This window comes from Malaclemys terrapin, chromosome 8 (genome assembly GCF_027887155.1).
Source record: "Malaclemys terrapin pileata isolate rMalTer1 chromosome 8, rMalTer1.hap1, whole genome shotgun sequence".
NCBI lineage: Eukaryota > Metazoa > Chordata > Testudines > Emydidae > Malaclemys > Malaclemys terrapin.
In genome coordinates, this window is record NC_071512.1 from 55,927,559 (window position 1) to 55,941,834 (window position 14,276).

The 14,276-nt window shown below is 44.3% G+C and overlaps 1 protein-coding gene across 1 annotated transcript in view; it reads left to right on the forward strand.

The window, feature by feature from the left end:
- Nucleotides 1-9,129: 9,129 nt before the first annotated feature.
- LAMC1 (laminin subunit gamma 1) overlaps nt 9,130-14,276 on the forward strand; it is a 128,423-nt gene continuing 123,276 nt past the window's right edge. The window contains exon 1 of the mRNA XM_054037613.1: nt 9,130-9,729. Coding sequence (XP_053893588.1) covers nt 9,357-9,729 — 373 coding nt within the window. The 5' untranslated portion in view covers nt 9,130-9,356. The remainder of the gene's footprint in view (nt 9,730-14,276) is intronic.

Genomic DNA, 14,276 nt, shown 5'->3' on the forward strand with positions numbered 1-14,276 from the left:
CCTGTGTCAAACCACCTTCTCAATATTTCACCGAAGGGGTTTGTGTGTAGTCTCTGCTGAGAGCTAAGAACTAGCTGATTGTCATGGTTATTGCAAGATGTTTGTATGGGAATTAGTTTATAAGAATGTAAAATAAAGAATAGTAACTTGCAAAACTGCTGAAGTGAGACTCCTCTTCTGAGGCAAAGGAAGGTCTCACGGCTAATTCAATCAATCTTTGAGAACAATGGATGTCCCTGGAGACAGCACTTTGTTTACTGTCTGAGGAAGATGCAGCCTTGATCATACTCAAAGACAATAGAACCCCAAGAAAGTCTCAACAGGGGACCCCTAGGGATCTGTAACTGCATAAGGGAAGAGGAGAGGGGACAGGATTGGTACCATTACAGACGAGTGACTCTGCCAGCAGGGGTCGTCTCATGCAAGGTGGATCCCAACTTTCTGAACTGGACAAACTCTGTAAGGATGAATTAGGTGAGAAATACCTTAGTAGATCGGAAAGTAACTTGCTAATAAGTTTAGGCTACACATTTTTTACATTAATCTTTTACCTGTAACCTTGTGTTTCCAAACCCTTATATTTGCTTTTATTTAAATCACTATCTTAAGCTCTGTTAAATAAACTTCAATTTTGGTTTTGCTATAGACATGTGTAAGTGCCTCGTGCTAAGGAAAGTGCTGAACTGCAACAAAACCAGTGAACTGGGGTGCACTGCTTCCATGGAGGCAGCAAATCACTGTACATTGTGGGTGTCCTGGAGAGAAAGCACTGAGCACTCAAATGTAACAAAGTGGGGTGTGTAAATTGCTAGCCTGCAGAGGGAAAAAGTGGTGCTCACTGAGCCTGGAATGGAGTGCTTGTGTTGTCAGCAGCAGATGGCAGGAGAGAATTTCCCCTGCTGGGCACAGACAGGGTTCCCTCCTGCTCTGAGCATCACAAGGAGTTCCAAGGGAAGTAAACAGCCAAGACAGCATGTTCAAAAACGGAAGGAAAGGTAGAAGTCATTATTTTCTTGCTTCTGACCATTGATGAAACCTTTGCTTCCTGCTGCAGTGGCCATTGGTTTCTGGCCATGTGATGCCACAGTGCCTCACAAAGAGGCCTGTGCTTCCTCCACCCTCCCAGCTGGTCACCAAGAGGTGGGAGTCTAGCAACATGCAATAACTAAGATTCAACATTTATAAGCAAGTAACTTCTAACCAGACAGCAGCAGTCCATTGATGTTAAAACATCTGAGCTGATAAGATCACTGACTAGTCTTTTCAGACAATTACCAGGTTCTGAAGCTGAATGAAAACACAAGAGTTGCAACAATCATCCTCCGTAAGTATCAGTCTTTTTTTATTTTTTCTCTTTCCAGTTTTCCTCTACCTTCACATTCTTTGTGTTGTTGGTGATGGTTTTTTGTTTGTTTTAACTCCAGCAGATGGATGGTAGTCAGTGTATGTGTGGATAAAACCAATAGAATTTGTTTTAGAACGGTGGCTATAGAATAAATAAAGTACCTGAAAAAGCCCTAGGTTAAACAACTTTGCTATACAAGACCACACATGCATATATGTAATGGTTTAGGAGTTGTATGTTTTATCTTAAGAAATTGTTATTGTGACGGGTTGGATCACAGAAACCCCCTTGGGAGCTGCCACCTGATGTGCCAAGACTACCCCTGCTCCTGTTTTCCCTGCCAGCTCAGGACTCCAGCACCCTGTCTTGCTGAGCCAGACACTCCAATCCGCTCCAACACAGACCCAGGGTCTGAATCACTTGTCCCAAAGCTGCAGGTTTACCTGAAAACAGCTCACAGAAGTGTGCTTGCCTTTAGCACTCAGATGCCCAACTCCCAATGGGGTCTAAACCCACATAAATCCGCTTTACCCTGCATAAAGCTTATGCAGGGCAAACGCATAAATTGTTCGCCCTCTATAACACTGATAGAGAGAGATGCACAGTTGTTTGCTCCCCCAGGTATTAATACATACTCTGAGTAAATTACTAAATAAAAAGTGATTTTATTAAATACAGACAGTAGGATTTAAGTGGTTCCAAGTAGTAACAGACAGAACAAAGTAAGTCACCAAGCAAAATAAAATAAAATGCGCAAATCTATGCCTAATCAAACTGAATACATATAATCTCACCCTCAGAGATGCTTCAGTAAGTTTTTTCTCAGACTGGACACCTTCCAGGCCTGGGCACAATTCTTTCCCCTGGTACAGCTCTTGTTCCAGCTCAGGTGATAGCTAGGGGATTCTTCATGATGGCTCCTCTTCCCACTCTGTTCTTTTCCACCCCTTTATATATCTTTTGCATAAGGCGGGAACCCTTTGTCCCTCTGGGTTTCCACCCCGCCCTCACTGGAAAAGCACCAGGTTAAAGATGGATTCCAGTTCAGGTGACATGATCACATGTCACTTGTCAGCACACACGTATACAGGAAGACTCACAGGTAAACACAGCCATCTGCGGATAATGGTCCTTGTTAATGGGAGTCATCAAGATTCCAAACCATCATTAATGGCCCACTCTTTACATAATTACAATAGGCCCTCAGAGTTATATTTTATATTTCTAGTTTTAGATACAAGAGTGGTACATTTATACAAATCGGATGATCATACTCAGTAGATTATAAGCTTTGTAATGATACCTTACAAGAGACCTTTTGCATGAAGCATATCCCAGTTACATTATATTCATTTATTACCATATTTTTCTAAAACTATCCCAATTACATTATATTCACTTATCATGTTTTTATAAAACCATATAGACTGCACAACGTCACAGTTATGTTTACTTACATTCAGAATTCAAATGACAAATTTAAAAAGTTGTACAATAGAACCTCAGTTATGAACTGACCAGTCAACACCACATCTCATCTGGAACCAGAAGTACACAATCAGGCCGCAGCAGAGACAAAAAAAAAAAAAAAGGCAAATACAGTGCAGTACTGTTACATGTAAACTACTAAAAAAAATAAAGGGAAAGCAGCACTTTTCTCCTGGATAGTAAAGTTTCAAAACTGTATTAAGTGAATATTCAGTTGTAAAATTTTGAAAGAACAATCATAATGTTCTGTTAGAGTTACAAACAACCTACATTTCCAAGGTGTTCATAACTCTGAGGTTCTACTATATCATCTTGGATTATATTACAATGTTTCGTGTAACCCTATAGTGGGGTGAGGGAAAAGTTTGACTATTACCGCTCAATAATTTGGGGTTGACAAGTTATGAGCTTTCTGTAGATATCTTACATGTTACTCTTTATGGGTAAATATCCTGTAAGACGTTTGGTGTAGTGAGTTTGTTGGGCCTGAGGTAAGAGATGTTTGCAAAGAATAGGTCTCTGTCAGCTGACAAGTTGGCAAGACAGCTGTAAAATCCTAGCAGAAAAAAAGCACTTGTTGTTTTTACCACAAGGTAGCAAGGTGATGTTAGCACTCTATCCCCACCCCCAAATCCATGGTTTACTAGTTTACACCGTGGTAGAACTACAGTGTCTTGTCTCCACTAGGATTTTACAGTGGAGTAGCTAATGTGTTTGTTAACCTGTAGTAAAAATGTGTCTTTTTTTAGCCATGAAGACACAACCATAGCACTTTTGTTACATCTTGAGGCTGATATTCACAATTGTCACTTTCTTCTAGTTTGGTGGTGATAGTGTACATTAGGTTGCTCTCTGAAGCCTGAGGATCCCCGATGTTTCTTTCTAAAGCTGTCCTCTTTTTGGAGGCTTGCAATACTAGCTAGACTCAGTTCCTGGGCATTGATACCTTGTACCTTTCCCCTTTTGCACACCTGTGCAGGGCCAGGCACAATCTAGGCCTTAACCATTCATGCTGTTACACCAAAATGCCATATTCTCAATTCTCTCATTTTAAATTAACAAAATACAATTATTTTAAACTGAAATATGTGTGGTACTATGTTGAGGAAGCTGATGCTGTTGGAATACTAGCTGCATTAATATGGCATTGCTATGAGGGATCTAGCATCTCACTCCCCTGTAGACATAAGGCTCTTAGCTATGAAGTATAAACGTGATGCAGAGAATGTCAGTTTTCTTCAATTGTCAATCAACTCATATCTAATGGAGTGATGTTTCCTGTTTACTAAACAAATCTCTGGAGAAATACTCTTTTTCTACATAGCAGGAGATCTGAGTTTACACAAGAGCAAACATAGGTTTGTCTGCATTCCTGAATCTGAAAAGTTGCAGGGAGATCCCATAGTGATAGCTGTCTCATTGTTAGTAGCAATAAATCAGAACCCAGCCTTAGTCATGTCTGGCAGAGCTGATGCCTCCAAGCACTACAGAGATCTGGGTTCAGACAGCATAATGTCCAGGAGGATGAGTTTCTTAGGAATTTAAAAAAAAAAAAGGAGGGGAATACACCAATCTGATAAACAGACATATAATTCTGCCATTCTTTATGATCATTTAGAGTGTTTTCTTTACTTGCTCTGTTTGACTTACCCTGTGGCTTTGAGTAAGTCCCTTATCTTTTCTCTGCTTAAGTTTTGCCAATATGTAAAATGAGGATCATACTTATCTACCTCACAAAAGTAAGGTAAGGATCCATTATGCAGAAGCAGTAGTTATAGTTGCAACTGGAGTTCCATTATAAGGCTGACTGTGATTCTCACTCCCAACCCCCATTAGTTAAAAAAAAACCTCTGGTATGCTTTCAGATTTTTTAGGGTTAAGTCTCATTGGCAACTAGTAACTGACTTAAAAATCTTGACAAACTTTACGTTTCTTGATGTTAATAGCCTTTAAAATAATTCCTTCCAAATTTTTACAAACTGCACTACTAGAGGGAGATATAGAAATGTTAAACACCTAATCATACAAAATTACAATCACAAGTAGATTTTTTTACGTTGGCTTTTGTAAGACAACTAGTAAAATTTTAAATAAATTAATACTATTATAAAAAAAGTATAAAACTTTGCTTCTTAGTTAACGAAACCAGTGGGTAAATACTGAAAATGACCCACGTATTCCTGTTATTCCGTCCACTCTCCTAATAACCTTAGCTGCTAAATCCTAATCTGAAACTTCAGGATATTCTGGCCCAGAGGCTACAAGATAAGTCATAGGGACACTAAAAAGAACGAGGAGTACTTGTGGCACCTTAGAGATTAACGAATTTATTTGGGCATCAACTTTCGTGGGCTAAAACGCACTTCATCAGATGCATGCAGTGGAAAATACAGACTAACACAGCTACCACTCTGAAATAGGGACACTAATAATCTATGATTCAGCAGGATGTTGGAATGTAGATAATGAGAGAATTTTAAAGGGACGCTACAGAGAACTTAAAGTAAACAGTCAATTTGGCTAAATTTTACAGTTAGTTTTATGTACCCAAGGGAAAAATGTATTCCATTCCCAGCATCTCCACTTCCTCCCTTATTTCCTCCCCCCCCAGCCCCCCCAAAAAGACTAAAGTGCAAAGAATCTTAATGACAGGAAATACCTCAAATGCATTTTAAAGCAGCTAAAGCCTTCTAGCTTCTGGGGGCCTGAACTCACCCTGACTTGTATGACTTATTAAAGTTGTATTAAATTCCCTCCTTACATGTTGCTTGAAACTCTACTTGCACCTCACTTAGTGAGAGGATTTCTCCCTGCAGGAGTGGCTGTATTTTACTGAATGGTACCAGGGTATTGGACAACCAAAATTTTATTTGTGAGGAGAGCAGAGGTTAGATGGGGGAGCCAGGCTAAGAAACAGTGCTCTAATCTTGTCCAACAAATACTACTCAGAGCCAAATTCAGACCTAATGTAAGCAGGTGCAACTGCCCCAAAGTCAATGGAATTGCACTAATTTCCATGAGGTTTGATTTTGGCCCTATGTTCCCACAAAATTCTTGAGGCTGCAGAATGAGGCAAGGGAAATACTGTAATATATTTAACAAATTATAGTGCAAACCATAGAAAAATATATAGAAAAAATTTTCTTGGGGCTAGAAAATTGTTGAATATTTAGAACCAAGGAAGAAACTGTCTGAAGGTGGTATGTTGTGCAGCTTTGGTCATCTGAGTTTTTCCTATGTGACTCCATTATGTGTCTTGCTGACTGCCCTTTGAAATTCATTCTTTTACATATGACTTTAGCATTTGAGACTTTCCTTTGGAGAGACCAGCTTCTTTGATATTTTAATTAGGTACTAATACCTACTTGCAACTTGTACTCAGTGTCCGATTTACTTTTTGACTCCTTTTTTAGTAACTCACTACCTCCTCTAGATAGCTACGTGACTTGGTAGAATTCTCATTTTTGATTCATCTTAATTCATAGATTCTAGGACTGGAAGGGACCTCGAGAGGTCATAGAGTCCAGTCCCCCGCCCTCATGGCAGGACCAAATACTGTCTAGACCATCCCTGATAGACATTTATCTAACCTACTCTTAAATATCTCCAGAGATGGAGATTCCACAACCTCCCTAGACAATTTATTCCAGTGTTTAACCACCCTGACAGTTAGGAACTTTTTCCTAATGTCCAACCTAAACCTCCCTTGCTGCAGTTTAAGCCCATTGCTTCTTGTTCTATCCTTAGAGGCTAAGGTGAACAAGTTTTCTCCCTCCTCCTTGTGACACCCTTTTAGATACCTGAAAACTGCTATCATGTCCCCTCTCAGTCTTCTCTTTTCCAAACTAAACAAACCCAATTCTTTCAGCCTTCCTTCATAGGTCCTGTTCTCGAGACCTTTAATCATTCTTGTTGCTCTTCTCTGGACCCTCTCCAATTTCTCCACATCTTTCTTGAAATGCGGTGCCCAGAACTGGACACAGTACTCCAGTTGAGGCCTAACCAGAGCAGAGTAGAGCGGAAGAATGACTTTTCGTGTCTTGCTCACAACACAGCTGTTAATGCATTCCAGAATCATGTTTGCTTTTTTTGCAACAGCATCACACTGTTGACTCATATTTAGCTTGTGGTTCACTATAACCCCTAGATCCCTTTCTGCCGTACTCCTTCCTAGACAGTCTCTTCCCATTCTGTATGTGTGAAACTGATTTTTCCTTCCTAAGTGGAGCACTTTGCATTGTCTTTGTTAAACTTCATTGTGTATTTAGCTGTGACACGCTGAGTACGTTTCCCAGACATGAGGAAGAGCTTCGTATGGCTCAAAAGCAATCCCCCTTCCCCCTTATCTACAAGGTGCTTCCCGCCTTGTAGCTGGGGGGAAGTGGTAGATATGGTATATCTTGACTTTAGTATAAGGGTTTTGATACTGTCTCGCGTGACCTTCTCAAAAACAAACTAGGGAAAAACAACCTACATGGAGCTACTATAAGGTGGGTGCATAAGTGGTTGGAAAATCATTCCCAGAGAGTAGTTATCAGTGGTTCACAGTTATGCTGGAAGGGCATAACGAATGGGGTCCTGCAGGGATCGGTTTTGGGTCCGGTTCTCTTCAATATCTTCATCAATGATTTAGATATGGCATAGAGAGTACACTTATAAAGTTTGCGGATGATACCAAACTGGGAGGGGTTGCAAGTCCTTTGGAGGATAGGATTAAAATTCAAAATTATCTGAAGTAAACAGGATGAAATTTAATAAGGACAAATGCAAAGTACTCCACTTAGGAAGGAACAATCAGTTGCACACATACAAAATGGGAAATGACTGCCTAGGAAGGAGTACTGTGGAAAGGGATCTGGCAGTCTTAGTGGATCACAACCTAAATATGAGTGAACAGTGTAACGCTGTTGCAAAAAAAGCACACCCCAGAATGATGTTTATTAGTAGGAGTATTGTAAGCAAGACACAAAAAGTAATTCTTCCACTCTACTCCACGCTGATTAGGCCTCAACTGGAGTATTGTCTAGTTCTGGGTACCACATTTCAGGAAAGATGTGGACAAATTTGAGAAAGTCCAGAGATGAGCAAAAAAAAAAAGATTAAAGGGCTAGAAAACATGACCTATGAGGGAAGATTGAAAAAATTGGGTTTGTTTAGTCTGGAGAAGAGAAGACTGAGAGGGGACATAACAGTTTTCAAGTACATAAAAGGTTGTTACAAGGAGGTGGGAGAAAAATTGTTCTTCTTAACCTTTGAGGCTAGGACAAGAAGCAATGTTCTTAAATTGCAGCAAGGGCAGTTTAGGTTGGACATTAGGAAAAACTTCCTAACTGTCAGAGTGGTTAAGCACTGGAATAAATTGCCTATGGAGGTTGTGGAAACTCCATCATTGGAGATTTTTAAGAGCAGGTCAGACAAACACCTGTCAGGGATGGTCTAGATAATACTTAGTCCTACCAGGAGTGCAGGAGACAGGACTAGATGACCTCTTGAGGTCCCTTCCAGTTCTGTGATTCTATGTCTCTCACCAACAGAAGTTGGTCCAATAAAAGGTTTAACCTCACCCCCCCCACACACACTATCCCGGGACAGACACAGCTATAACAAACAACACGGCATAGAATTTTTGCCCTAGTTATTCTAAGTATGATCCTTAATTCCTAGTATTGTCTTGCATTTTGTGTGATCTGCCAGCCTGTTCCAGTGCCCGAGGGAGAGGTGGGGACCCTGAGACCAGAGAGTGCCGTGCTAAGCAGGAGCAGAGGACGGACTGTTAGTTGTAGAGCCCTGGACTGGAGGCTCTTCAGCAGCATGGAGTCCCCCATGGAGCTGCCGCTAGCTCGGGGGAGAGAGGTGCGCAGAGTGAGAACCCCCCCGCCCCCAGCTCAGACGCCGGGTTTGATACAGAGAGGGGAATTCTCACCCAGCTGGAGAGTTTGAATGTTACTTGATTTCCGTGGGCTGCATGCTACGGGCTGGAGGCGCGCGTCTGCAGCTGGGTCCCGAGTGGGGAGTGCAGCCCCCGCCCCGCAAAGCTCTGTCGTGCGGGGATCCATAAGCTGCAGCTCCCTGTCCCCCCCAGAGACGCACCCCTAGGGGTGCACCGCTCCCCAGCACGGCTCCTTTAAGTCCCCATGCGCTCGTCCGCCCTCCAAAGCATTCCGGGGAGGGGGGTCACCACGGAAACAACCGAGCGCTCCTGAAACCCAAGTCCCCTTGCCCCGGCCGGGAAGGGGGAGGGATGTCTCCCAGCGTGCACCGCGCGCGCAGCCCCCACCCCTTTGTGGCTCCTGCTCCTCCTCCGGCCGGGCCCGCTTCCCCTCTGCCTGATCAGCCGCAGAGCAGCGGGAGCCGCCCGAGCGTTCGCTGCTCCTAGGCTGCCTCTGCGCCCGCAGCCAGCGCGCGCCCACCAGCTCAACCGCCGCCGCGTCTCGCGCCCCCGTCGGCTCACGGCGCGAGCCGCTTGGGAGGCGGCTGCTGCTCCATCTCGCGCCGCGCGAGGCGTCGCTGGTGTCTGCCGAGGATGGGTCGCGGGGTGCTGCCTTTGCTGTTGCTGTTGGAGCTGGCCGGGCGCTGCGCCGCCGCCATGGACGAATGCGTGGACGAGGCGAGCGGGCGGCCGCAGCGCTGCATGCCCGAATTCGTGAACGCCGCCTTCAACGTGACCGTGGTGGCCACCAACACGTGCGGCTCGCCGGCCGAGGAGTACTGCGTGCAGACCGGCGTGACCGGGGTCACCAAGTCCTGCCACCTGTGCGATGCCGCCCAGCCCCACCTGCAGCACGGCGCCGCCTTCCTCACCGACTACAACCAGGCCGACACCACCTGGTGGCAGAGCCAGACCATGCTGGCTGGGGTGCAGTACCCCAGCGCCATCAACCTCACCCTGCACCTGGGTAAGTCACCGGGACCCTCCCCCGCGGGGGACTGCGCTTTGCTCCGCCTGTCCCCGCCCTAGGCCATTCCCCCTCCCGCAGAGGCCCGGAAGGACTGCCCGGGAGGGACCGGTACCCGTCTCCCCCTCCACTTCTCCGACTCAGGAACAGTGGGTACACGTACATGCCTTCCCCCTCCACACACTTCACTTCTCTGCATTGCAGTGCGGTGCCCCCGTCCTACAGGAGCACGGTCTCGCGTACTCCCCTTTCCTCCATGCCATCTGCACCACTAGGGGCACGGCTACATGTATGCATTTCCAAACCCGGGTGGGAAAAAAACCAGCTTTCCACGTAAGGCTTCCCGCAATAGCAAACTGAAGAGCAAAGATGGGTTTGGGAGAGGAAGAGGGAAGGGAGGTGTGAGTGCTTGGAATTCAAGGATGAAAAGAACAGGGCTAATTTCAGAGCAAGCTTGTTAACCCCTTTTAATAGTTTGTGTGGCTTCTAAAATTTCAGTGACCCGCACTGTAAAAACATAAAAGTTTCGTAACTATATGTATGCACTCCTCAATCATTCCCTTCTGTCTTCATTGTATTTGGGTCCCTGTGCCGGATGAGCACTACCTCTCCCTTTGCAACCTGCACTAGCAAAGACCCATCTGTATGCACTGCTGGTTTTGCCATCTCATGCACAACCGTCCTGTACCTAGTGCTTAATACCTAGTGCTTAAATCAACGGAGAAACCTTCTTTTCCTTTCTTGTTCCTGCATGACCAGAGGCTTCACTATTCCTCCTCCCTTTCCCCAAAATATCCTCCACTAGTACAGTCTCTCCTGCATACATGGCCCATCTCTACACTTAATTCCTAAAATAAGAAATCTAGTTCTTCCCTTCTGTCTGCCTGTCCTAAACGAACAGGAGCTCTCCCCGTCCCCTCCCTGCTTCTTGTACTAGAGTTGCATGATTTCTCCTTTTCCCAAACAAGGACTCTACTTCTTCCTCTCTTCACAACCACTCCCTTTAAACTAATAGAACCGCCGCAGCCTGTCAGAAATTTTGTCCCACTCCCATGCTCCTCATCCTTTCCTTTTTGCCTTCTAATAATGACCCTATCTGAATTTTCCTTGAGATAAGGTAATGAGGGCCAGTTGCCCCTTAACTTTTGTGTTGAAACTTGGAGATCTCCATGGCAACTTATGCCCATTCCCATCCACTGAACAGATTAGTCATAGTATAGTAAAGAAAGAAAAAAATGTAAACCTGATGAAAACTGCACAATACACTTTTTGGGCGGGGGGGGGGGGGGAGGGAGGGAGTGAGAAAGGAGGAGAGGGATGGATCGGACCATGCATAATGTTGCTCTGTGTGTGTGTGTGTGTGTGTCTGGCACTTTAAAGATTTTTTTTATCAGAGTTAACTTGTTGCTTTGTGGTATTCAAATTTAATTAAAGGCCACAAAGCTTAATCCTATCATACAGAGAACAAAGGTACATGTGTCTGCCTCAGCTGGTAATAAATTACTGAAAGTGACTTCTGCTGTATACAAGCAGGCTATCCTCTGTGGATTCTCCCTTTCTTTGATTTGTGTGTTTACTGTTTTTTTGTTTGTTTTTTTTTAATTGAATGGGGTCTTAGCAAAGGTTTTGATTCAGTGCTAGAAATACTTTTCACGCTTCTAGATTGCATTTTTTAAAATGTAATATATTTATGAAGTTTGGCAATGTATACATTCAAAATTAAGTTAGGTATATAAACAAATCATAAATGAAAACTGCAGGGAAGTGCTTAAAGATCTACAAAGTTAAAGGCTTGCCGGTTAGGCTGTAGATTCAGATCTCATTGTGCTTGAAACAAACACTTAAACATAGGGTTTTGCAATAAAACTCAGCTTCTGTTATCTGCAGAGCAATAACTGTCTCATTCTTAATGCACAAAGCAGGATAAGCTTGTAGACATCAGACTTGGAATTCTGAAAGGGAACGGTTGACAAGAAAAACAAAGGAAATGGAATAAATACTTCCTGCAGTAAATGTGTTAGATTTCTCTGCTCATGTGCTCACTATTCTGTTACTCTAAAGTGGATGAGTTGCTGCTAAGGGTTCTGGGCTAAATTAAACAATTCCACTTTTTGGTCATGTTGAACGAACTTCTATACGGGAACAGTGCTGTCTGTTACTCTGGCAGATATAGCACCATAAAATTCAAAAAACTACTCTGGCATGTGAAAAAGTAACAGGATGTGTAGTAAAGTTCATTTTAAAAGAGTGAGATTCACCAACATGAGGTGACTTGTGCTTCAGTAGTGGCTGAAGTACATGTGATCTGAAAAGCTCTTTGGCAGCTAAGGTACTATATTACACCAAGGGTACTGAGGATGATATATAAATATTTTACAGTGGCAATGTTTCTTGTCAATTAAAAGAGGAGATTGGAAATTTAAGCGTTCAGCAACAGGATATCATGGTCGCTTGAGTATTCTCAAAAAAATTAGCTTTGGAATAAAACTTCGTAAGCTTGGTTTCAACTTAGAAGCAAACTTTTGATCCTGTTGAAATTTCACCAAAATTGATTCAGCTGTTTAAGCTGTCTCAGTGTGGAGGAAAGGGAAGTGGTTTTTTTTTTTTTTAAGTATTAAATGGTTCAGATGCTGTTTGGTGCTTGAGTAACTAAAAGGCAGACTTAAGGCATGTCTACACTGGCAGAGTTACAGCGCTGGGAGTTAAAGTGCTGCTCAGAGAGAGTGTGAACACACAGCAGTGGTTTCCCTTCAATGTTCAGCTGCCTGCGCAGTAGTGTGTGCACATTTTTCTGGTACTTGCAGTGGTATTCAGAGCGGTGCGCTCTGGGCAGCTATCTCACAGAGCACCTCTTCCTCTTCTGCAGCTAAGTGTTGTGGGAAGGCAGAGTGGGTCGCGGGGCATCCTGGGTCCTGTTCCAGTGCCCTGTGATGCGCTGCTTCACATCCCAGCAATCCCTGTGCTTCTGTCTGCATTTGGCGCCATCTTTCAGTGGTTTGTGTACTGCACGCCCTGTTTCTTCTGGCTGCAGGAATGGATCCCAGACTGTTAACCAATATGCTGCTTGCTCTGACCAACACGTCACAAGTGGCAGTGGAGTTATCCTTAAACTACAAAGGCAAGAGGAGTGTGACGTTGATCTCGCCACGTGTACTAGCTATGACACGAGATTGCTTGTGGCATAGTGGAATGTTGCTTTTTGGGCTCAGGAAACAATCACTGAATGGTGGGATCACATTGTGATGCACGTCTGGGATGATGAGCAGTGGCTGCAGAATTTTCAGATGAGGAAAGCCACTTTTATGGGACTGTGTGATGAGCTCGCCTGAGCCCTGCATTGGCAAGGACATGAGAATCAGAGCTGCCCTGCCGTTGGAGAACACGTGGCAATTGCACTGTGGTAGCTGGCTACTCCAGACTGCTACCGATCGGTCGCTAACCAGTTTAGAGTGGGAAAGTCAACCCTTGGACTTAAGTTGACGGTAGCGTGCAGGGCCATTAATTGCATCCTGCTCCGAAAGACTGTGACTCTGGGCAACATGCGTGACATTGTGGATGCCTTTGAACAAATGGGCTTCCCTAACTGCGGAGGGGCGATAGCTGGCACGCATATTTCAATTCTGGCACCAGACCACCTAGCCACTGAGTACATTAATCGCCAGGGGTATTTCTCAATGGTTCTCCAGGCGCTTGTGGATCACCGTGGGTGTTTCACAGATATAAACGCAGGCTGGTCCGGAAAGGTGCATGATGCACACGTCTTTCGGAACACTGGCCTGTTCAGGAAGCTGCAAGCGGGGACTTTCTTCCCAGACCGGAAGATCACCGTCAGGGAAGTTGAAATGCCCATTGTGACCCCACCTACCCCTTAAAGCTGTGGCTTATGAAGCCATACACGGGGCAACTTGACAGCAGCAAGGAGTAGTTCAACAACAGGCTGAGCAAGTGCAGAATGACTGTTGAGTGTGCTTTTGGCCGTTTAAAGTCCCGCTGGAGCTGCCTCTATGGGAAGCTGGACCTGGCCGATGACGGTATTCCTACGCTTATAGCTGTATGCTCCATAATATTTGTGGTGGGAAGGGTGAAAGCTTCACTCAGGGCTGGACTGCAGAGGCTCAGTGCCTGGAGGCTGAGTTTGAACAGCCAGAGACCAGAGCTATTAGAGGGGCACAGCCTGGGGCCATAAGGATCAGGGATGCCTTGAGGCAGCAATTTGAAGCTGAAAGCCACTAATATTTGTTGGTATGCTCAGGAGTGCAGTGCCTGTAATGCTAGGAGGTGATTGGTGCAGATGATGCAATATGAGGGTTTAACATCATTGTACGTTACTTTGCAGGGCTTGTTTTGCTTTCAATTAATAGAATAAAGATTGCTTTCAAACCAACATAATTCTTTTATTAAAACAACCGGAGGAGAGAGTCAAACAAAAAAACTCTGGGGTATGGGGGAAGGGAAGGTCCCAGGAGGTGGGGTCCTGGGGTGGCAAAAAAAAATGTGTGTATGTCCAGGGATCATATCCAATCTTCTCCTTTGGAGTACAATGCAGC